The sequence below is a fragment of the Papaver somniferum genome, chromosome 11 (assembly GCF_003573695.1).
Source record: "Papaver somniferum cultivar HN1 chromosome 11, ASM357369v1, whole genome shotgun sequence".
Classification (NCBI taxonomy): domain Eukaryota; kingdom Viridiplantae; phylum Streptophyta; class Magnoliopsida; order Ranunculales; family Papaveraceae; genus Papaver; species Papaver somniferum.
This window is the reverse complement of record NC_039368.1, coordinates 14307105-14331281: the sequence shown is the minus strand read 5'-3', so window position 1 is coordinate 14331281 and position 24177 is coordinate 14307105. Positions and strand designations below refer to the sequence as shown.

At 35.7% G+C, this 24177-nt stretch overlaps 2 protein-coding genes across 2 annotated transcripts; one reads left to right on the top strand and one right to left on the bottom strand.

Annotated features, from left to right (window-relative positions):
• Positions 1-3091: 3091 nt before the first annotated feature.
• On the bottom strand, positions 3092-4571 carry LOC113324157. The gene is made up of 2 exons (XM_026572485.1): positions 3617-4571; positions 3092-3483 (listed from the first exon to the last, which is right to left on the bottom strand). The coding sequence occupies exons 1-2, from the start codon at positions 4569-4571 to the stop codon at positions 3092-3094; spliced, it is 1347 nt and encodes a 448-aa protein (XP_026428270.1).
• Positions 4572-9136: 4565 nt separating this feature from the next.
• LOC113323555 (BTB/POZ domain-containing protein At1g01640-like) lies at positions 9137-11436 on the top strand. The gene is made up of 3 exons (XM_026571873.1): positions 9137-9522; positions 10566-10736; positions 10833-11436. Exons 1-3 carry the CDS (start codon positions 9364-9366, stop codon positions 11271-11273), a joined length of 771 nt encoding a protein of 256 aa, XP_026427658.1. The 5' UTR covers positions 9137-9363; the 3' UTR covers positions 11274-11436.
• The last annotated feature ends 12741 nt before the right edge of the window (positions 11437-24177 follow it).

The window sequence follows — 24177 nt, the reverse complement described above, 5'->3', positions numbered from 1 at the left end:
AAGGAAATCGTTGACACACACAAAAAAAGAAAAGGAATTCCTAACCCAATCGTTTACCGCCTCTCTTCCTCCCTAAATTATACTTCTCTCGAGTTTTCGCGGTTGAAGATTATAGGATTTGAAGCAGAAGCTATCAGTGAATCCCTAGGGTTTTATCCAGGTAAGCTTTTTATGCTTCTTAATTGGATTTTTTCATTCAGTTTTATGCTGCGATTCATCAGTTTGACCGGGCAGTTGATGAGCTTTCTAAATAAAATAATATGTCTTATGATGAACATCCAATATATCATGTAGTCTTTTATCTTTCAATTATTATCTTTAACTGAATTCCATCACACCATGATAATATTCTTTTGCAGATACCGGGACTTTACTAAAGATTTTGCTCTGGATAAATAACAAAATCCTATCATCTATGGTAAACCTTAACCTATTCTTTATTGCTCTATTTGTTTCTTGCGAATTTTTTACATGGATTTTTAGTGATTTGATTTTTTCCGGGGTGACGGGGTATAATTTTCACTTTCAGGATAGGATAATAACTCGCGGAGCAGTGACTTACATGCACTGTCAGTTTTATCTAAAGTAATTATGGTAAGTTTTATTTGTATTCTCATGTGATTCACTTACTTGGATTGTATTTTGTGTTTAAGAGAATGGATTGCAGAACTTATGTTTCGCGATAGTAATTTATTATTTGTTCAATTGAGTTTCATTAGCATTTGATTGTGGTGAACTTGATGTCTTCATGTTCGAGGGGGTGGAGAAAAGTTAATCACTGTTTATGATGTTATCGTGAGTGATGATGGAAATCTAGAGCTAGCTTTACGCGGGTGTTTTCTTCCAGGTTAGAAAATATGACGGCCAGTTGTTGGCATTTACGAATTGCCGACGCTTTGGGTTACAAATCTATGTGATATTTTGCTTAATGCTGGAAGTCTATCTATTATCCTGAAGGTTATTAACATTCTCAACAAACCTTTTTCAGGTGTGTCTTCTTAATATGTAGAGTCTATTTTTGAGTATTGATATCAAATATAATCTTTATTTTCAATTTATAATCTGACACTGTCTCACTGGAATTCCTTAGCATACTATTTTAGCATGGGGATGAATATACCAGCAGGTATGGATTGAGGCACAACTAAACCCCATTATAAGTTTGGTTGTTCAATATGTATCCTTACGTAGTTAATTACTTAAATATATTAAGAAAATAAGGTACATGGTATATACATTGCTCAATTATTAATCACTATATCGCAGCTTTGAGTAATAAATAACCAAGAGGAGAAGTTGATGGTGGTAGTACTGTTGAGGGTTGGAGAGTAGTGCTCTTGCAACAACAAGATACTGTTTCACCTAGACTTTGTTATACTGATGGAACTAATCAAGTCTTTTCCATAGATGACTGGAGCACACTTCAACAAGTACAGTTGATATTAAAGATGAGTCACTTGGTGTACACCTACATGTTGTAAGCCTATTTATACCCTTTTCCATTTGCGGATATTTTTGGCATTTCGAAATCTTCTATTGCTTAGTTTTTTATTTACTTGGGAGCCGTAGTATTAAATAAGTCGATAAGACAGTTCCGAATCATTAATTGCATTACTGTCCTTTTTGTTTATATATATATATTGTTCAAAAAAATATGATTTGCCCTGTTTTTAACTTTCGGATGTATGTGAGGCAATGGCACAAGGGGACTCCAAATAAAACCTTTAGTTAGGGAGTTGTTTAACATATGTACTCAACCTAAGAGGAATTTAATTTTACATTCAAGTCGTGATTCAATTTGACATGGATAAGAGATTTATTGCCGCATACACGGTACTGACTTAGTTTTTACATGGACATAGTTCAATGAGCTGCACATTATTTTGAGATTCATGAAAAATGGATTTTGCCTTTACGACTGCATAGGTTTAGATTACTGACAAGCAGGTTACAATCGGAAAAGTGAAAGTAGAGAAGTCAGTATAATGTAGTAAACAGCGACATGAGGCACTTAACAATTCTAATTAGCGTAAGGATCGGGGATCGGGCTACGCCCCATACAAACTTTCAACCATAAGTGCATCATCATTTTGTTGGGTGGGGCTAGCCCATGCTACAACAAATCAAAAATCCTAAGCATGTATAGGGACGAGGCGAGGTGAAGTCGAGCCACACAAAATCAAAATTTCTAAAGGACAGGACGAGGTGAGGGGAAGCCGAAGCCGAGCTTTACCAAATCAAAAATATGGTTAAAAGGAAAAGATAAGTATGTATCGGAACGAGGCGAGGCGAAGTCAAGGTCCACAAGATCAAAAATTCAAAGCCACGGGGCGAGGTAAAGCCGAAGACGAACTTCACCGAATCAAAAATATAATTAAAAAAAAAAGATGTTCGATGCGCAGCAACATGGAACCAATGATGGTGGATATGGTTTGGGGATCCGCCCGATGCGTAACACGGGCATAAACTCTAGTATCAAATTAATGGTTTATGCTGTGAAGATTATATTTATATAAAAACCTAAGTATTATCATCATGATCATCGATCAGTACCTCCATATCCAGTAGAACACTATTTAACTTGAACTTCTCTGACCTTATTTTCCTCACCAACCAAGAACATCTCAGCCTTGGAATCATCATGGCTGAGCCAATCAAGGTCCAACTCGAAATATATGGTGTTCATGGTCTACAACTTCATCGTTTCATACTCATTAACGGTTATTACCATCACGATTAACACCAACATCAATACCATTAATTAGCAACAATCATCATCATCATTCCCAACAACATCATCAAGCTGGAGTAATTTTCTAGGTTCCGAAAAAATGGAGTTTCGTTATCTGATAGCAACAAATAACACAGCTCGAGCAGTATTTGGCAAAAACAAAATATATATAGGAAACAGAATATCCCTATAAAATACGAAAATAAGTCAAATATTTGGTGGATAACTGCGGTTAACTCACAGTTACATGACATTATATCTTGGTAAATCTGACGGCCATTAATCTACTAATTCAAAAATAGCAACAAATAACATATCTCGAGCAGTATTTTTTTTTTTATGCCAAAATTTTTTTATTGACTAAGAAACCGATTCCAAGTTTGACAAAAGATATCTCTCTATGACTCTAGGAGTCTCAGTGAGCCACTCTCTAGTAATACCATTATGCCTACAAAACTTAGCTAGTTTGTCTGCAGGTTTATTACAACTTCTAAACACGAACTTACAATCCCATTGTGGGATATATTTTAGACTATCAACGGCATCCAACAAAATGTCTTCATTTTCCCAAGAAACAGCTGGAGTGTGATGATTGATGTAGCTATCGATTTCTTGCAGATCCGTTTCGAAGACTATGTGTGTATATTGAAGCTTTACACCCCATCTAATTGCATCAAGAAAAGCCAGGCACTCTGCTTGTTCCGAGCTCTTTATTCCTACATAGCATTTGGATTTGTAACCCTTCCATCTTCCTGCAAAATCACGTACAACAATGGAAATTCCAGTTAGTCTTGTAGTAGCATCATATGAAGCATCAAAGTTAAGAGTCATAAAATGGGTAAGCTAGTGGTGTCCACTTTGGTAACACCTTCCTAATAGATAAACCTATATTAGTAGTAACTGAGACACTATAGTTAAGCTTCTGAATGTAATTAGAAAAGGATATAGCCTTTTTTGCGACCAGTATCAGATCAGCTGTTTTTCCCTGAAACTGGACTTCACATCTCTCATTCCAGATTGACCAGGAAACAATCATTGCAGTGTTCAGCTGATGTTGAGGTTGTATCATCCAACTTTCAAACATGTCATAAATGCTATTGTGATTCCCTGTTAATATACCAGTGGCACCAGGAATCTGCATCCATACAGCTCTCGAAAAAGGGTAGTAAAAGAGTATATGCATGAGTGATTCATCATACTGGTTGCATAAAGGGCATAGACAGTTTGTATATCCACGATTCCTTGCAAGCCTGACTTTGGTGGGTAGAGAATCTGTGAGACATTTCCACCAGAAATGTTTTACTCTAGGCCAAGTCTTTACATTCCATAACTTCTTCCAAGTGATGGTAGAATTTGGTATCTTATCGAAAGTTTGCAGATTACCCAGACTTAGCTCGTGCAGCTTGTTGTATGCAGATTTAAGAGTGAAAAATCCATTATGTATCAGACTCCAGATGAGTTTGTCTTCTGCTGCAGTTGGTATTCGCAAATTCAGAATCAGATCAACAACATTACTGTCAAACAGGTGATGAAGGAGTTCACTATTCCACTGGCTGCTATCTTGTAAGAAGAGATCCATGACCCATATATATTGTTCACTATCTGTCACTCCATGCTTTGGTGTTGGTGGTTTACTCATTCCAGGTATCCAAACATCAAGCCAAATCTTGATCTTATTACCCCTTCCTAATCTCCATCTGCAGTGTTGCTTTATGAAGGTAAGTTGTTTCTGAATTCCCTTCCAAACCCATGAGCAGTTGGTTTTGATATTTGCATGAATACTGGTGTCAGGGAAGTATTTTGACCGTATAGCCTTAACCCATTTCTCCACTGAGTTCATACAAATTATCCAAGCCGCTCTTACAAGAAGAGCTTGATTGAGAATTTTCAAGACACGAGCATTATTTAGCAAAAACAAAATATAGATAGGAAACGGAATATCCCTATAAAATACGAAAATAAGTCAAATATTTGGTGGATAACTGCGGTTAACTCACAGTTACATGACATTATATCTTGGTAAATCTGACGACCATTAATCTGCTAACTCAAAAAGACTCGCACTGCGACAGCAAAAAAAATTCCCTTAATTAACCTCGAAAACTGGCTTGCAAGGTTAAGATTGTCCAAGGCTTATAAATCGAAGGATTTTAGACTTCCGGTACTACGTGGGACTAATAATCTCAACATTTTTTAGTATAGGCTAACAAAAAAAAATCTTGTTAGAAAGGTGCACGATGTTAAAATATGCCTAGGCACAAAAAAGACTTGAGACATTCAATCGATGAACATGTTTTTCGAATTGTTTATCGAGAGAGGGGCTTCGTCGAAGCGTAATACGAGTAGTAGTTTACATGATTTTGTATGAAACTTAATTTGTTGGGAAAATGGTGTTAGGTTCTGAAGAGGTAAACACTTGGTGTTGAAGCTGAAGATACAAAATTATTTTGACATTAAGAAATATAGTATTTCTCTGGAATTATCAACATCCTTGATATCTTGTCAGTTTTCAAGGAGTTTTTTTTGTCCGGGAATTGTGAATTGCCGAAAGATGAATTCGAAAATAGGGTCGTTATATCGATGGTCATCCTAGGATCGCTCCGCTATAATGCTATTACATCACATATTTGCTTTAAGTACCCATTAGGGAAACTTTTTCTTATCCACCTCACCTGACTCATCAATTTTCATTTTTTCTATTCTTAATCACATGGGATTTCCCTAATTTCCTTTTTTTTTGAAGTAACAGGAGCAAATGCTTCCAATTTCATATATTCATAAGGATTCTTACAAGCATCCAATACATCTTAGTTCAAATACATGGACAAATACAAAATCTATGTATTCTGAAATACAACAAAAGTACTAAATTCATGTAGTTCGTCGAGGAAATTTGAGGGATGGTGTGAAATTTCTGATTCCACCATTTGAATTGTTTTTCTTCATTGGGAACAAATTTATCTTCTTCTTTAAGATTTGATTCTCCTATAATAGAGGAGTAATATGCGTTGTGTATCGAAAACGCGATCACATCCGGTAGCCATGGATCTTCACAGTAATGTAAATCAACGTCAATCCAATGTGAATAGTCCTCGAAGATGTATTTGAGACGATTGTAATAATCGATTGAATCACAGTGAAGGCTATATGAAATTGTTATACAAACATATAATAAGAAATCAAGATAGCATACATAAACCATCTGATTGATCAGAAATAAATAAAATAAAAAACCCTAGAAAATTGTTGGAACAACAATTTGTTTTATTAGAATCTATACAAACTAGGGAGACTAACCTTGATCTTCCTAGAAAATCCGAAAAAACAGATCAAAATCCAGGAATATCAACATAAAATATAAAGAAGATGAGAGTTTTTTTTTCTTTTTTTCGGTTTACGGAGAGTAGAGAGAGAGGATACCCTACATTTGCCTTTTTTTTCTTCAGAAAATGGGTTATATAGCCAAAACGACAAGTTTTCTGGGCCATATGGACTGGTAGGAATTAGGCTTGGGTCAAATGTCCAAAGGAATCTTTTAATGGAGAGAAACTAAATTACCCTCACATTTCTTCTCCCTCTCTAGATAATATCGATCTCTAATGGAAAGTTACAGAACAAAATCACTCTTTCTTCATCTTCTCCCTTTTTAACTTCAATTGAGTCCCTGATTTGGTTTCGATTACAAACCTACATCTTCCTGTAGATCTTCGTTTCAACACATACACTCTTCCATCTTTATACTAACTCCAAGCAAAACCATATATAAATCGAATTTCCATTTGGATATTAGAATTAGGGTTTTCGAATTGATCTTAGTTCGATGTAACTGAATCTGTTTTTCACGGAGAAGAAGCTTTTGGTACTTGATTTATTCGTTCTCGTTTTTGTATTTCTGGTCATATTGAGGTAAAAGAGAAAATCTGATTTTGGATAGTTCGGGTTTGATTTTCATCTGAAACTCGGATTTCAATTTCAATTTCAATTACAACCCTAATTTTCTTTAAACATCAGTTTCGGTTGTAAACACTAACTGTTTTTTTCTTTAATTTCAATCTCAGACACCTTCAATTTCAGATAGTTGGTTGTTTGTTTTTTTAATTTCAATCAACTCTCAATTTAAATTCCAATCTTCTCTCAATTCAATCACCATTTTTTGATTTTTGAATCTGTGTGTTTGTTAGTTTAACGATTGTTTGTTTGTGATTTTGTTGCAGATGAAAACGTGACAGGATAAAATCACTTAAACATTACAGAAATTTAGAGAAATTCTTCCTAGCAATCATAGCATCCTGGTTAGTTCCCTTGTCACCTTTTTGATCCACAATGAAGCAAGTCTAGGTATTCTTTTCATACCATCCTTGTAAAATAAAACTTGATTCAGTAATAGTGGTGGCTATGTCCATGATTAAGTTCATTCAAAAATGATGGTGGTGACGAAATTAGCGAATTAGTTTGTTTTGAAATTGATTTCATCAATGTTTGAAAGTAACATGAAATTGGTTTCATCTGTTCTGGATTGACCTGAAAATTATTTTCATCCATGTTATACTAGGATGAAACTGGTTTCATCTAGTTATAGTCTGTGATGAAACCAGTATTATCCTGTTTTAAATTGACCTGAAAAATATTTTCATCCATCTTATACTAGGATGAAACTGGTTTCATCTAGTTATAGTTTGTGATATACTCAGGATGAAACTAGTTTCATATAGATCACTCATTGATATAACTTAATTTCGTCAAAATACTCAAGATGAAACCAATTTCATCTAGTTGTAGTTATGGATTGACCTGAAATTGTTTTTATCCATGCTATACTAGGATGAAACCAATATCATCCTGTTTTGGATTGACCTGAAATTATTTTCATCCATGTTATACTAGGATGAAACAGATTTCATCTAGTTATAGACTGATATATAATTGTATTTTCGTCAAAATACTCAAGATGAAACCAGTTTCATATAGTTTACTCATTCATATAACTTAATTTCGTCAAAATACTCAAGATGAAACCAATTTCATCTAGTTGTAGAATGTAATATAACGGTACTTAAGATATGATAAAATCTTGATGTTGATTTACGTCTTCCACATGTTAGGTTTGTGTTTTTGTGATTATTTTAATAAAAGTTAAAGCTTACAGTTTAATTGTGTGTGTACTCTTTACTCTGAATTGATTTTCTTTCAATAAAACGGTACTTCTGATTGTTGCGTTAATCACTTATCTGCATATTCTTCACATTCTTATAATTTAGATGCCAAATGACAGGAAAGAAAGATAAAAATATGAAGAACGTAGATTCAATAAAGCAGGGGTTGTACATGATTGTGGTGTTCTACATCAAATGCCACCTTTGACCAAACACATATAAGTATACAAATGATAGGTGTAGTTTGTCTTTGAGAGCACTTTTACAGGTATTGTTGTCATTCTTTTCACATGTGCATAAATATAGATTTTGTATGAGAAAAATCTTGATTTTCCTGTCTATAACTGCTTCACTTGTTAGATTTTGTAGGAGATTGCTCTGTTTTTGCTGAGATTGCAGATTACTCTGTGTTTTTTTCCAATTGTTGCATGGTGTATCCATATACCCTGTTTTATGTTACTTTGTTTTATGAGATTACTCTGTTTTTTGCTAAGATTACTATGTTTTATGAGACTACTGTCTTCTGAGATTACCCAGTTTTATGAGATTGCCCTGTTTTATGTTTCTCTGTTTTATATTGCTAAGATTACTCTGATTTTTGCTGAGATTGCTCTGTTTTATGTTACTTCATATTTTGTTTTTTGCTGAGATCGAGATCAAGTAGAAGTTGGTGTTGTTGTTATTCATGAAGTAGTGTTTATCTTGGAAGTGGGTGGACTGGTGATGATATCATTTGGACTCGATAATCAACTGAAATGGCTGTAATTATGCGTACGTAGAAGGAGGTTACTCTGTAAAGATGCAGAGTACTCTGTTTTTCTTTTTCCGACATTTACTCTCTTTTTTGCTGAGATCGCAAAGTACTCTGTTTTTCTTTTTCCGACATTTACTAACCTAGTAAAGATGCTCTATCCATTTGAAGAAGATAGGGACATATTTGTCTGTTCAGGTTAATTAATAAAAAATATTCTGGTGAAATATCCAAATTGACTAATTGAACAATATATTTCTGATTTTTGGTTATATAAACGGTATCAAAAGCTATAAATCTATTTCACCCAGGAATTATTTGTTTTGGTCTTTATGACCAATTTTGTGTTTTTTTTTTCTCTTTTTTAAGGCTTTCTTTTTTTTTTCTCTTTTTTACGGCTTTTTTACGGCTTTCTTTCTTTCTCTTTTGTAGTGGGGGATTGCTCAGCACTTTCTTTTTTCGGTGGAAAGACAGACATTTTCCCGGAAAGCTTCTAAATTGACTTTCTTTACAACCCTTTTCTTCTTTTCTATGAATCGGTAAGATTTCTCTTTCTAACCCCTTCCAAATTACCACTTCAAAATTGTGTGTTTTCCTCTTTTCTCTTCACAAAACCTCAGTCTTCTTTGATTAGTTGATAACCACGACTAAACCTCAATTTTCTTTGAGAACCCTTTTCGACTTCTTCTTCTCCTGACGAAAACTCTAGCAACGTTGAGTATACAAGAATGGATTGTTCTCTTTGTAATGGGACCACAGTTTCAGTATACGGCTCTAGTGGAAATTATAGAAACGATAAAGTTGGAGTATGCTGGAATTGTTACGGGGAGGAAGTCAATAAAATGATGAACTTGATGAACATAAATAAAGAAAAAGGGACCTTATCGGTAAGATCTAAATCTTTTAGGTTATATATTTGGATCAATTTCTTAAGTACATCCTATCATAATTAATAATCACACACCAAACTCTCTCAACTGAGTAGTGCTACACATACCGGAGTAGAGTTATTGCTCTCAACTTAATTTCTCAGTAGAAAAGTAGGTTGGAGACGCTATTTTCTTCCTAATCTGTTGTGATCAGGATGCAAATTACAGTTGTTTTATTCGCGATCATGATTTATATGTGATGTATCCGAACATGCTCGCATGTTGAAAATAATTAGCTAGTTATGAAATATAAGGTACTAACCATGGCACTGAACTAAACCTATTAACTTGTAGTTTTTATGATTCCAGTCACAATTTATACAACTCCCTCCTCTATATACGGCCTTTAAAGTATATGGACTTCTTTAAAACATATACTCAAACCCGGTTCATAGTTGCAATACCTGCAAAACTATTGACTCTCTGAATAATTGGGCTATTGGTCTTTATATTTTTCGAGGCATCACTCTTAATACGGCACTTTCGGATTGGCAGGCTGTTTTCCCGTGATACTAGTTTTTGCTTTCCTTCCTCTGTTGTTTGTTCTCAGCTTTTGCTGTTGTAACCATTTACCTGTTATCTCCACTTCTTTGTGGGGAGAGGGTTTTTCTTAATATATCTTGCCCTTTTGCGTCAAAGAATCAGTATCTACATGTTCACAAAGAATCACCAATACCCTAAGAACCAAAATTCAAGGACATGTAGATATCAAGGCACAGATTTATTAGCTAATTTTAAAATGAAAAACATAGTTCATTCCACACTGTAATCTTTTTTACTAAAGAGACTAACATAACTTGAATGCTATGAAGAGTTTGGGTTTTGGTCCTTCAACCTAATTGGCTTAAATATTTTTCTAATCCAGCCCTGTTGCAGTACACACATAAATAAAGAACTGTTGCTATGTGCAACATCGAGATGATACTGAAATTTTGTGTTTCTATATGTTGCCATGTTGAGTTTGGTCTCTGTTACATGTTGCCTCATTTGATTTTCCTCAGGGAATTACAATTAAAAATGCTACAAAGTGGGTTGAGGAAGCGAAAAAAAGAGAAGAGGAGTGCAATAAACATATTGGCTTATTAGCTGTTGCATTCAGGGAGGGAAGCTACTCAGACATTCAAGTCAAGCCTGGCAATGGACCTTCTATACCCGCACACAGATTTTTGTTGGTTAGTATTCGTTGAGATAAGGCAACTTTTCATTCATTTCCTTTGGTATATGATGTTATTATACGCTCTTCAGTTTCCTATATGCAAAACTTGCAGGCAACCACATCTGAAGTTTTGAAAACCATGCTAGCATCAGATCTGTGCAAATCTGCACCAATTGACTCCATATCTCTCCCTGAATTCAATCATGAAGAGCTTGAGACATTCTTGGAGTTCCTTTACTGTGGGAAATTGGCCAAGGAAAAGTTTGACATGCATTTTCAGTCCCTAACACTTGCAGCTGATAAGTATGTGATTCCACATTTGCAAACATATTGCGAACAACATATACTAAAATTACTAGATTCGTCAAACGCACTCGAAATTTTGGAGTTTTCAGAAACTCTTTCGAATGAAGTATTAAAAGTTGCTTCCCTGACGTCAATACTCAGCCACAAAAAAGAAATATACTTCTCACCTAGTTTTGAAGATTTTGCAAGACATAACCCAAATTTGATGGTACAAATCGCCAGGGCCCATTGCGAGAAGGAAACGTAATACAGGGCAATTGTAGTACAATGGGTGTTGAGGCTGCAGATAAGGAATTATTTTGAGACTAGGCAATGTACTGTACTTCCTTTTCTAGAATTATTAATATCTTTGATATTATTATTTGTGCAACCCGTTTTTTGTTCTAGTTTTTTTCTTTTTTAGTGTGAGCTTATAAGGCCAAATTTTAATCTTGTCAAAATGGTGCGCTGTGCGCATGAAGTTAAATGTGCCTGGGTGCGAGGATCATCTGAAAGACTCGAACATCCCAGCAGATAATCAACCTTTGTGTTTTAATCCCAGAACAACTCAGACAAATTGTGGTGCTCAAGAAAGAGCAGCAGCGATTGCTACCTCTCTTGATACTCCAAATCTGTTAGCCAACAAGGGAAGCCTAGCAAATTCCGCCATGCCAAGCCTTGGCTGAGAGTGATCCCTCGTTATATTTTTTTCCTGCCTCCTCACTGCCGAGCGATGCCCTCGTTTTTGTGTTCGGTTAGGGTGTCCAACATTTGTCATGCCGGCGTTTAGACCAAAATTTCTTAACAGTATATTCGGCGGTAAAATTAAACAAGGCATACTAAAAATAATTTAGGGTTTCTGAATCGCCACTTACCCTTTACTCTCTTCTTCGAGGACCCTTTCCTTCTTCATCTTTTTGCGGAACTTCAATTAATTAACCTTGAGACAAAAGATGGATTGTTCTTTTTGTAAAAAGGTAAGAGTTCAACTGCATAAGCAATATTCACATTCAAACCCTGGCAGAGTTGTAGTATGCAGTCGTTGTAACGAGGAAATCAACAGCATGATGAACTTGATGAACAAAGACAGAAATACAGAAACCATACCCCTAAGGGATGCCAGTTGGGTAAGCACTAAATCTTTTTGGGTTGTATATTTGGATAAGGGAAAATATCGTTTGGTCCTTTTTTAGGTGGGTCCATGTCTATTTGGTCCTTTGGCCAAACGCCTTTACTGTTTGGTGCATAATTATTTAAAAATATTAAACTGACAAAAATACCTTTCCCTGTTAATTTTTATTTATTTTCTTGTAGCAGTTCATTCCAGAAATGAAGTCCATACAAAAACCTAAAAAAAATAAACTTCATTCCAAAAATAAACTCCATAAAAAAACATAAAAAAACAGAATTCATTCCAGAATTGAACTCCATACAAAAATCTAAAAAAACAGACTTCATTCCAGAAATGAACTCCATACAAAAACCTAAAAAAACAGACTTCATTCCAGAAATGAAGTCCATATAACAACCTAAATAAACAGACTTCATTCCAGAAATGAACTCCATATAAAAACCTAAATAAACAGACTTCATTCCAGAAATGAACTCTATACAAAAACCTAAAAAAACAGAGTTCATTCCAAAAATGAAGTCCATATAAAAACCTAAAAAAACAGAGTTCATTCCATAGATGAAGTCCATATAACAACCTAAATAAACAGACTTCATTCCAGAAATGAACTCCATATAAAAACCTAAATAAACAGACTTCATTCCAGAAATGAACTCCATACAAAAACCTAAAAAATCAGAGTTCATTCCAAAAATGAAGTCCATATAAAAACCTAAAAAAACAGAGTTCATTCCAGAAATGAAGTCCATATAACAACCTAAACAAACAGTCTTCATTCCAGAAATGAACTCCATATAAAAACCTAAAAAAACAGAGTTCATTCCATAAATGAAGTCCATATAAAACAGAGTTCATTTCTGGTATGAACTACAACATCATCATCTTCGTCGTCTTCAACAACAACAGCAACATCTTCGTCTTCAAAAACACCACCGTCTTCATCATCAACGGCAGTAGCAGTTGCCGATCATTATCTTCTTCATCTTCTTCATCATCAAAATCAAGATTAACACCATCGTCTTCATCGTCAACAGCAGCAGCAACAACATATCTTCATCTTCTTCATCATCTTCGTCGTCAACAGCAGCCGAAAAAAGAAAATCAAGATTAACACCATCGTCTTCATCTTCTTCATCATCATCTTCAAAATCAAGATTAACACCATCGTCTTCATCGTCAACAGCAGCAGCAACAACATATCTTCATCATCTTCATCGTCAACAGCAACAGAAAAAAGAAAAAAAAAACTAAAAAAATCGTATTCAACAGTACCAACATCATCGTATTCATCATCCACAACTACCGATCTAAATATCTAAATCGATTTTCACTTTTATCACCATCGTTTACAGCAGCAGGAAGAAAAATAGAAGAAAAAAATGGAGACGCCATTAACAGGAGGAAAAAGAAGAAGAAAGAAAAAGAGAGAGATTAGATCTGGAAAGATGAGAGAGAAAGCAAGTCTGATAATGATTTATTGTCTCTTACTTTTTGACTATATATATGGTCCTTATCCAAAAGGGTATTTCTGCCACCACAAGGTGACATTTACATCATCCATGACATCACCCTAGGACCAAACCATAATTTTTAGGACCAAATTATAATTTATATTACCAATAAGACCAAACAGACAATTGACTAGGTCCACTAGACTAGACTGTCTTTAATATATTATTTGGAGGACCAATTGGTATTTCCTTGATTTGGATTTGGATGTTTTTTAACAGCATTTTACTTGATGTTGTTCCCCGGTCTCGGCCAACACAATTATAGAGTCTGTAGCCTCAGAACTCACAAATCATGGTTACCAATACAATCAAGGACCAAAATAGAAGTCTAGGTTCCAAGACACACATTGTTAGCCTAATAGACTTATATACCCAGTGCAGTTGCAATTGCTATAAACTTTGTAAGTAGGGGACCTGTCCTTTGTGCTTTTGGTTGAGATACAAGATGTATTTGACTATTCATGTTTCCATGTTGAGTTTGATTTCTATAACATGTTGCTTGTGCTCGTGTTGGATTTTCCTTGGGGGACTAAAAGTGCTACCAGGTGGATCGAGCTGGCAAAAGAGAGAGAAGACTATCTTATTGGCGGATTAAATGCATTTGAGGAGGGAAGTTACTCAGATATTCAAGTCAAGCCTGGCACTGCTCATAGATTTTTGCTGGTTAGTATATACGCCGTTAACCAACCAAGTCTCCCAAGTTGAGATGAAACAGATATAAACTATATTCTTTTCTTGAGAAACATGATGCTATGATTTTCATGTTTCTTTATGCGAATATTTCAGGCAAATAGATCTGAAGTTTTCAAAAACATGTTAGCATCAGATACTTGCAAAGCAGCACCAGTTGACTCCATATACCTCCCTGAGTTTAATCATGAAGAGCTTGCAGTCTTCTTGGAATTGCTTTATTGTGGAAACTTGGCGAAGGAAAAGTTCGAGAAGCATTTTTCCTGCCTTGCACTCGCATCTCACAAGTATGTGATTCCACATTTGCATAAGTTTTGCGAAGAGAAGATCCTTAATTTGTTAGATTCGTCAACTGCACTCGAAGTTCTGGAAATCTCAGAAATTTGTTCCAACGAGGCATTAAAAGTTGCTGCTTTGAACTCAATACTCAGCCACTCAAAGGAAATATATTACTCACCTGGTTATGAAGAATTTGTAAGGCAGAACCCGCACTTGATGGTACATATTACAAGGGCCCATAGCAAGAAAAAGTAGCACCCTTCTTAGTGAGAAGAAACGGAATCGTAATGTTAGGCAAATAGAAATAGATGCTTCTGTGGCATTTTACACAATAATTAATTTATTAGGCAAGTAGTAATATTCCATACTGGCATTTATAATTATTATTATTATTTTTCAGGCATTTACAGGCATTTATAGCTGTTCACTGTCTCCACTGAAGTTTTTTCACCTTGGTTTTATTTGTGCATCAACATTGTCTTTTAGTGAAGTATAAGCTTTTCAAATCCAGATTAATTCTCGTGAAAACGGGTTTTCCAGAAACAAACATCTAGCGATCACAAAAGAGTTTTCGAGTTGTTTGTAATGAAGGTCTCATCATAATACTATATTAATGTAGGCATACTCGTCCATATTTAATATTTTTACCTTTATATGTCCGGTATGTAGATGCAGATAGCTCAACTAGATAAAATAAAACATAAATGGGAAGTTAGTTTGAAATTTATAATGAAAATACATCTGAGATGTCACCTAAAACATAAGAAGCCTTTATAGGGGCTCCAACCATTTGGTTTTGGGCTCATGAGACGACGAAATTTTGGGTCATCAAATAACAATCAAGAAAACTCCTTATTTTACTAGTTTTTCTAATGGCTAGAATATCATCAATTAATTAGTACATGGTTGATTAACAAAATTAAGGTTAGTGATTTGATTAGATTAAAGATCAATCAAATCAATTTTTGATTGATCAATTGATTTGATTTATAATTATTGTTAAAAAATTAAAGATCAAACAATTTTGATTTTTTATTTCTGAAAATTAAACTTATTGTGTTGCGATACCACCACATTATATAACTAGCTTTCCTTATTTATTAAACTATATTTAACTTAGTTAGTTTCCTTATTTAGTTGGTTTCTTTAAATTGATATACTTGTTAAACAAGTTCAGTTTGCTTTAAATAGTTAATGATGAGCTTGTAAACGATTCATGCAATCAATACAACTTAAGTTCTTAACTTGTTTTACAACACAGAGGTGGCTAATCCCCATAAAAAAAAGGATTTTATGTAGCGTTTTTTATTTCTGTCCAAGTGTTTCGGTTTAGAACCCTAACACCTGGTTCAGAGCCAGGTTGATTATATTCATAGAATTCAGCAAAAATAAAAATAAATTATCTTGACGATTGTGGAGTTAATTGATGAAGTTAAAGGTTTGAAGAATCAGATTAAAGATTTGGTAGAAGGTTTAGTAAAACAACGTGTCGATGAGATTAAGAAAGCTAAGATTAATTGCTAGGGCTAATCGTAAAGAAGATATCTCTGCTTTGACAACATCTTTATCAACAACTTTGGCAACATCCTTGTCAATTGTGTTAGCAACTATTGTGAAAGAAGCTATTGCTAATGCTCTTAGTACGGGAAAACATGGTGATACTGGTTTTCCCTCTTGTTAGCACTACCGTACTACTAATGGCCATAGTAATGGTAATGGTGGTGAAACTATACTCACTATTCGTACTGGTACAATCAACCTCAAATTTCCATCTTTTGACGGCGTTGATGTTGACGGTTGGATTTTTCAAGTTGATCACTATTTCAGTTTGCATGGGATAATTCCATCTTTTAAAGTTCCAGTGGTTGTTACTCATCTTAAGGGTGATGCAAACTCTTGGTATCGTTGGATTAAGCATTCTCTTCCTATACCGGCTCGGGAAGAATTTTGTGTTCTACTGCTTGATAGATTTGCTGATCACAAATTTACCAATCCTCATATTGCTTTAACAAAGTTATCTCAAACAGGTATGGTTCGAGAATTAATTTTTGAATTTGAAAAATTACTTAATTTTGTGCATGATCTTCCTACTCAATAACCTGTGGATTTATTTATTGTTGCATTAAAAATTGAGATTGGAACTGGTGTAAGTTTGTTTGAACCTAAGACTTTGTCACAGGCTTTCAAAAAAGTAATACAACAAGAGAATGCGATATTTGCAGTTTCTTCTATTTCCAAGCCCTTACGTCAATTCAGACCAACAATAGCTACAAATTCCCAACCCATAAAGAGCACTTTACCTCCCGGACTAAGAGATTAATCTGGGAAGAACAAAAAGAAAAGAGAAACAAGGGCCTTTGTTTTAATTGTGATGACTATTATATGCCTGGTCATTTGTGTGTTAAGCCAAGATTATTGCTCCTAGATGCTGCTCCAGATGGAGATTCTACAACTCAAGTTTTTAAGGAAGAAGTTGTATCTATCACTTTTGAAGAAACTGATGATCCAAAAAACCAAGATGTCGCTATTTCTTATAACTCTTTAATGGGTTCCACTTTTCCCAATACAATGCACATCTCAGATCATACAAAAGCTCACCCTCTTATCATCTTGGTTGACTCAGGAGCTACTCATAATTTTCTTCATCCAAATCTTGCTAAGCAATGTGGTTATGTCATTGAGTCCAAGGATTCATCACTCAGTGTCACGTTTGGTGATGCGCATCTCAGGTCGTACAACAACTCACCCTTTTATCTAGTTTTCAGATGTTGTTCGTTAGATTTTTTAGCGTGTGTGATTTATGACTATGTACATATTGACTTCATAATAACTTGCTGACATTTTTGATAACTCTGTATTGATTGTACCAAATGATGTCATTTCAAGCTGTGGAATCAAATGAAATCATTTCAAACTATGGTACCAAATGAATTAAGGATTTTTAATCTAATGTGAATTTTGATTTTTAACGGAAGTTGCAAAATAATACTGTATGTTCATTGTTTTTGTTCAAGCTCTGTTCCAATTTTGCTGGTACAAGTGTAACTTTTTTGCAAGGAAGTTTTTTTTTTTTTATCGTCAAGTAATTCGTTCCGGAAACAATTCTTCAAATAGAAATTCATTTCCCTTACTTTGTTTTGCTTAGAGTCTTCGCAACTGTTATACAAGTCCATGCATATAATAACATTTTGAAATGTATGGTTTCTACATAGACTTTTACTGTCTATTTTGTTGATATGGTGCCAGGGACTCGCAAAGCACTTGGATGAGAGTTTCTTCTTTGTGGATATTGTGTTGTTGTGGCTTCCGCAGGTGCCGATTCAATATCCATAAAAAAAGAATCCTATTATTGGGGTTTAAAAAGTCTTGGTCTTTTGACCATTTTGGGGCTTAAATGCTTGGGGAGGCAAACATTAGATGGGGGAGACTCAAGTGAATTAAAAGTCTAATTTATCCTCTTTTCTAAAAAAATTAAATCAAAACCTAATCTTAATTTTAACCCTCTCCTCCTTGTCTATTCTCCTTCATCTTTTCAAAAACTCTCAAAAACCAAAATCAAAAACTTTTTATTCTCCATTGATTCTCTAGATGGCAGCAAGACCAAGAGTGACAAGATCCGACCGATTGAACCATGATTCTGAAACAGGGAAAGTTATTGATGTTCCTTTTAATGGAGATGTGGTGAACCAATCTCTCCAAACACTAAATCCCTATGTGGTGAACCAATTTATTCAAACACCTGCAAATCCTCCACAAATGACTCCTACAAGGTAAGAATCGAAAAATCCACAAGTTATTTTATCGTTAGATTGAAAAAATAGGTTCGATTGATGATTTTAGGGTATTTCAAAATTCATTTTTAAAGGGTTTACGGCTGGGATATCATATCGTCCTGGCCGTAATTGCAACCTAACGGTTGGGACATCACGAACTCCCAGCCCTTAACATCTTAAACGGTTAGGAAATTTTGATATCCCAACCGTTATACTTTTACACTGATGGGACTTTCCCAACCGTAAAAAGCCCTGTGTTAGCTGATTGTTTTTGTAGTTGAGCGTTTTAGGCTGGAAATTTCCTAACCGTAAAAAGTAGTTCTTGACCGTTATCCATGTTTCCTAGACGATTTAGTAATTACGGTTAGGTAGGGTCACACTTCACAACCGTAATCGTGTAAATGGCTAGGTCGTGTACATTGTTTATAGCCGACACTTTATTTACGGTTAGGATGTCTCAAACATCCCAGCCGATATTGTTTCCCACGGATGGGTTTTTGTTAGTTCCTAACCGTAATTGTATAACTCTGATTTGTTGTTCATCATTTTTAGGAACCCTGAAAAGGAAAAAGAATCCCATGAACTTCCAATGTGTGATATTGCTACGATGATGATTAAGCGAGCTAAGTGGATAGCCAAGGGACTGCAACGTAACATTGAGGAGGTCTTATATTTGGATTGCGACCAACAAAAAACACTGCTTCTCAGGCTTTAGGAGTTACATAATCCAATGAGGGATGATCTATATACTGACGACGAGGATGATTGGATTAGTCTTTCCCAAACTCCCGACAGTTCTTCATCATCTTCTAAGGATGTTCCTTCGATTGTTGGTCGTAGTGGATGATTATAGGTTATGTATTTGTTTAAGTCATCCCAGCTTATGTTTATGCAGACTTTTAGCATGTTTTAGGTTATGGATTTGGGTGATTACTTTTCAGACTTTATTTTCATTATGCAGACTTAACCTTGAATGAATGGATACTAGTGTTTTGATTATCAGCCGAAATTTGTTTTACGGATAGGTGTCTCAGCCGTAACAAAGTAAAATCTGAAACTAACATTTCAAGATAATTTACGGCTAGGATTACCAGCCGTAAGTCTGATTAACGGCTAGGATTACCAGCCGTTAAACTGACAGTACTAAGAATAACGGTCAGGAATCCTAGCCGAAATTTGTTTTACGGATAGGTGTATCAGTCGCAATAGAGTAAAATCTGAAACTGACAATTCAGGAGAATTTACGGCCAGGATTACCAGCCGTAAATCTGACAGTACCCAGGTATACGGGTAGGATTCCTAGCCATTACTGGGTTTTCGGTTAGGTTTCTCAGCCGTAAGTATGCGAATAGCTCACTTGGGTGATTACGGCTGGGTCGTGTCATCGTATTACCTGGCCTTAAATACCTCTAAATAACCACATTTTTATAATATTATCATTGCAAACACATAATCATATATAATAAGTGATTCAAAATACATAGGTTCACACCACATTGTTATCATATTATTATCTTAAGCACCACCCTATAAAAAACATTGCTATCACTAACCTTCACACCATATTTACTCATAGTCATCCTCATCGGAACTCATTAGTACACAAGGACCATCCCTCGAAATCTGTAATGCATCCCACATTTGAAATCTTTCCTCGAACCTATGACACCAACCCAATAGTATTTCGCTGTTACCACCGTCTCCCTTCCTTAATGGAGTTAATGGGCATCCATCTTTCAATTGGAGGCCGATATAATGGTTCAAGTATACGAACCCCATGATGACTAACTTTGGAGAATCTTTTTCGGTAAAAATACGTCTTGTGGTGCGTATGTAACACTATTCCATAGGAGATGGAATGAATAACACAATGGAATGCGTTGGAGAGTAGATAGCCACATATTGGCATTCTCATCCAATATTCAGTTGTTAAACACTTGTTGCCCATTAAACGCCGTTCAAATGCTTTGAACTCCTCATTTAGCACCTCCTCCGTGTCATCTCTTTCGAATCTCATCATTGGCTTGTAAAAATCGGGGAAACCACGTAGTTCAAGCAAACACTTTTTCCTTACATAAGTAATTTTGTCGTCACCCTATTCTTTTTCCTGCTCAAAAGGTCCAAGTTGATCTATAAACACATGGTAACCACAATTTCCGTCGCCCTCAACATCCTCGGTGGACTTGACATAGTTATGAATAAAATGTGGTATAAAGTGCATGTAATTTTTGTATATAGTGTAATTAGGTCGGATATAGTTACCTTCCTCATCTATATGGGATGATTTCATCGGACCTACATCCAAGATAACCGTCTCTTTCTCACCATTACCAACTCTTTGTGGGGTGATTTGCGATGGTTCGACCATCAGTGCTTTTCCTTTGACATCCTCTTTGCTACCTCGGATTCTCGCTAATTTCTTAATACCAACCGCACCACCAACTTTTCTTTGGACGCTACTAGCTTCTTTTGTTGTTGAACCTTGTTGGGATGGAACAACCGGATCTTTAATTTTGACTCCACTATCAACTTTTTTTCTTTTTGAACCTTGTTGGGATGGAACAACCACATTCTTCTTACGGCCTTTTAACTTCATTTGACTAACTCGGCTTGGTCCGCCTATTTCCATTTCTTTTCGTTTTAGTTTGTACAACTCGTTCAACTTCTCAAAACCCGAACGATCTCTTCGCATTGAAGGAGTCAATTGTGGACCTTCTTGAACCTTTCTCCTGTTTCTTTTTTATTTTATTCGAAGGCCTACCCTTTCCTTTCCCCTTGTTAGGTTCCAAAATATCATCTCTAATGAATGACCGGTTGAATTTCCGCATTTCATACAACCAAAGTTGTCTTTGCGCCGGTAGTAAAGAAGCATACTTCTCAAAAAGTTCCTTTTGTACATCCATGTTGCAAAACACCTCCCCAAAACCTTCATTTGGTGATGGATCTTTAAAATCTAGTTGTTTCCAAAAATGGATCTATATCTTCTATCGGAATCATCCTTGTGGGAAAATTTTCTACCGCATGCCTACATGGGATCCCCATAGCCGACTTAATAGGATAATTACATCTCATTCCTTGTAGAAAGTTGTATTCCTCCCAAGCCTCCACTTCCGTTATCATTTTTAGGATTGCCCATTGAAAAACATATAAACTTATTCCCCGGAGCCAAGGTCTATCCCGGTAGTCGGTAATCGTTCTAGATCGGCAATTTTCAAAATCCCCATTAATTCTTTGAAGATAACGCTTGAAATACTCGACCATATCTTCAAAAACAACAACTAATCCACCATCACAACCATTTAACTTACTCTTGATACGATAGTGATCCGACTCCACCGTGCTTGTGTCTTGATTGTCATAATGTCTATAACGGTTTACCCATGCACTAACAAACTTTTCTTTGTGGGGATCCAATAACTCGTTCATGAAGTATGTTATAACATCCGGGTAGGTTGACCATTTTTCCATTACAAAACGCTCCCTTATGAAATATAATGGTTCCGTAAGCAACCATATTAGATGTTCCAAATCATCTTGAAATTCCGCTCAAAGCACCTCGACTATTGAGTCATTCATCTCAAACTTTTCTTTCTCTTCTTCTTGTTTCTCTAACGGTATATTTTTAATCCTCTCCATCTCGGTCTTCTTTTTCGGCCATATAACCCTCTTGCAATTAGTTTGCACATTTTTCCAAATATGAAACGTGCAAAGATGATGACGCTCATAAGGAAAAACACGTGGTATGGCCCACATCAATGCTTTCTCCTTATCCGTAATCAACACATGTGGAGTATAACCTTCTTGATACAATAAATTCACCTTTTGCAATGCCCACAAATAACTTTCCTTTATCTCGTCTTTCAAGAAACAAAATGCAACGGTAAATGTCGACTTGGTAGATGTTTGCCCAAAAAAGTTCAATATCGGCATGTTGTACCTGTTAGTTTATACGTACAATCCATAAAGAGAATTTGATGAAAGCATCTTGCCAATTGTACACATTCCGGATTGGCGATGAAAATATATTCCACTTCCTTTTCTTCATTCGTTTCATAGGCGGTAGAGTACTTTGCCTCCTCAAACAAAAACAGTAATTGTTGCATAAGCAATCTCTCTTTTCATGACTCTTTTCTAAATTTTTCTCTTTCGTTATAGATAGTTGACAATGAGGATGAGTTTTGGGGGTTTAACACCTTCACTCCACTAAGAATATCAATAGGTCTTGTGCGTCTTTTACTCAACACGTGTACTAACTCCTATACTAAGGGGTTGGGCCTTGCCGAATAAGGATGGTTGATCAAACTCTCCGGAATAGGATGATTATGATAACCCGAGACAACTTTAGCTATATACCACTTTTTCGTATCGTCGCGTGGTTTAAATTGAAGCTTAAAAGGGCATCCGCACTTCATCGTATTACATACTCCCTTCTTCCTCGTGGTTTTTTGTTGATACTCACTACCCTTTTTCCAATGGCTCTCATACTTTCCACAACACTCGCAAACCATTTGAAAGCTATTGAATATAACTTGTTTATTCTGGACTATGATGCACATCTTTTTCAACCCTTGTGATTTAGCCCACTCCTTTGCATCTTTCTTATCTGTCCACTCATAGTTGTTTACATAGTGAGCACTTGTGTCATCGGAAACTTGCACAGGTTTGGGTTGATCTTCCATAACCTCCTCTTGCTCTTCAATCACCACCTCTTGATCTTCCATAACCACCTGTTGGTCTTCCACCATAACATAAGGTACAATCTATAATAGAATGACATATGTCACATAATTATTCACAAAATAAATTTAAACACACAGAAACGGCTGGGTCGACAAGTGATATTCCAGCCGTCAATGCGTATACGGCTGGGTCGACAAGTTATATTCTAGCCGTCAATGCCTATACAGCTGGGTCGACAAGTTATATTCCAGCCGTCATAACATAACCGGTTGGGTCGAAAAATAATTTTCCGAACCGTAAACATGTCACGCCCAGGAATTCCAGGACGTAAATCTCACTGTGGAAGAGAAGCCTAGAAAATGAGCCGTAATACAAGTTATGGCTGGGTAACCCGGCCGACGCCGTCAGCATTAAATAACATTTAATATTTTCGGACAGGAAACCTAACCGCCACCGACAATATTAAATGCTTCCCATGCACGTAGAAAAACCTGGTCGTAATTTTTTTGTTACGGCCTGGTTTATTCGTCGTTCCATCCGTAACAATATGATAACGGCTGGGAGTTCATTAATTGTCAGCCGTAAGAAAGGAAAACGGCCAGGAGTTCATGGTTTTCCAGCCGTGAGTGGACCTGTCGGCTGGAAACCTAGGGTTTTCGGAAGAAAAAAATCGAAACATCTTGCAACTCTGAGCTTAAAAACTGAAATAGGATTTACAATAGAGGTATACCTGGTAATCTTGAGCAACTGTTTCTTCGATTTCTTCTTGTTCTTGGGTTGGTCCTTCGAAATCATAGTAGGGTTCATAAGATTTATTTTGAGTTTGAGAAAAATTTTCATGATTTTCGTAAAAATCAGCAAAGAACTCATCGTTGTTGATGGGTATTAATATGTTATCGTATTTTGAAGATGAGGGTTTACCTAGATCAAAAGTTTTGGTTGAATCACTCATTTGCAAAAAAAATCTCCAATTTTTTTTTCTCTTCTTCTTCTTCTTCTTCTTCTTCTTCTCTTCCCTATGATTTTCTTTTGTTTTGATTTTCAGTTTCATCACTTCACTTAAAGGGATGAAGTAGTCTTAATTGATTTTTTAATCATGATTAATAA

Coding starts and splice junctions, on each gene's coding strand:
- LOC113324157 (XM_026572485.1), bottom strand. CDS start 4,571: ATGAACTCAGTGGAGAAATGGGTTAAGGCTATACGGTCAAAATACTTC. Junction 3,484..3,616: donor CTCAGTTACTACTAATATAG/GTTTATCTATTA, acceptor GTGATTTTGCAG/GAAGATGGAAGGGTTACAAA.
- LOC113323555 (XM_026571873.1), top strand. CDS start 9,364: ATGGATTGTTCTCTTTGTAATGGGACCACAGTTTCAGTATACGGCTCT. Junction 9,523..10,565: donor AAGAAAAAGGGACCTTATCG/GTAAGATCTAAA, acceptor GATTTTCCTCAG/GGAATTACAATTAAAAATGC. Junction 10,737..10,832: donor CCGCACACAGATTTTTGTTG/GTTAGTATTCGT, acceptor CAAAACTTGCAG/GCAACCACATCTGAAGTTTT.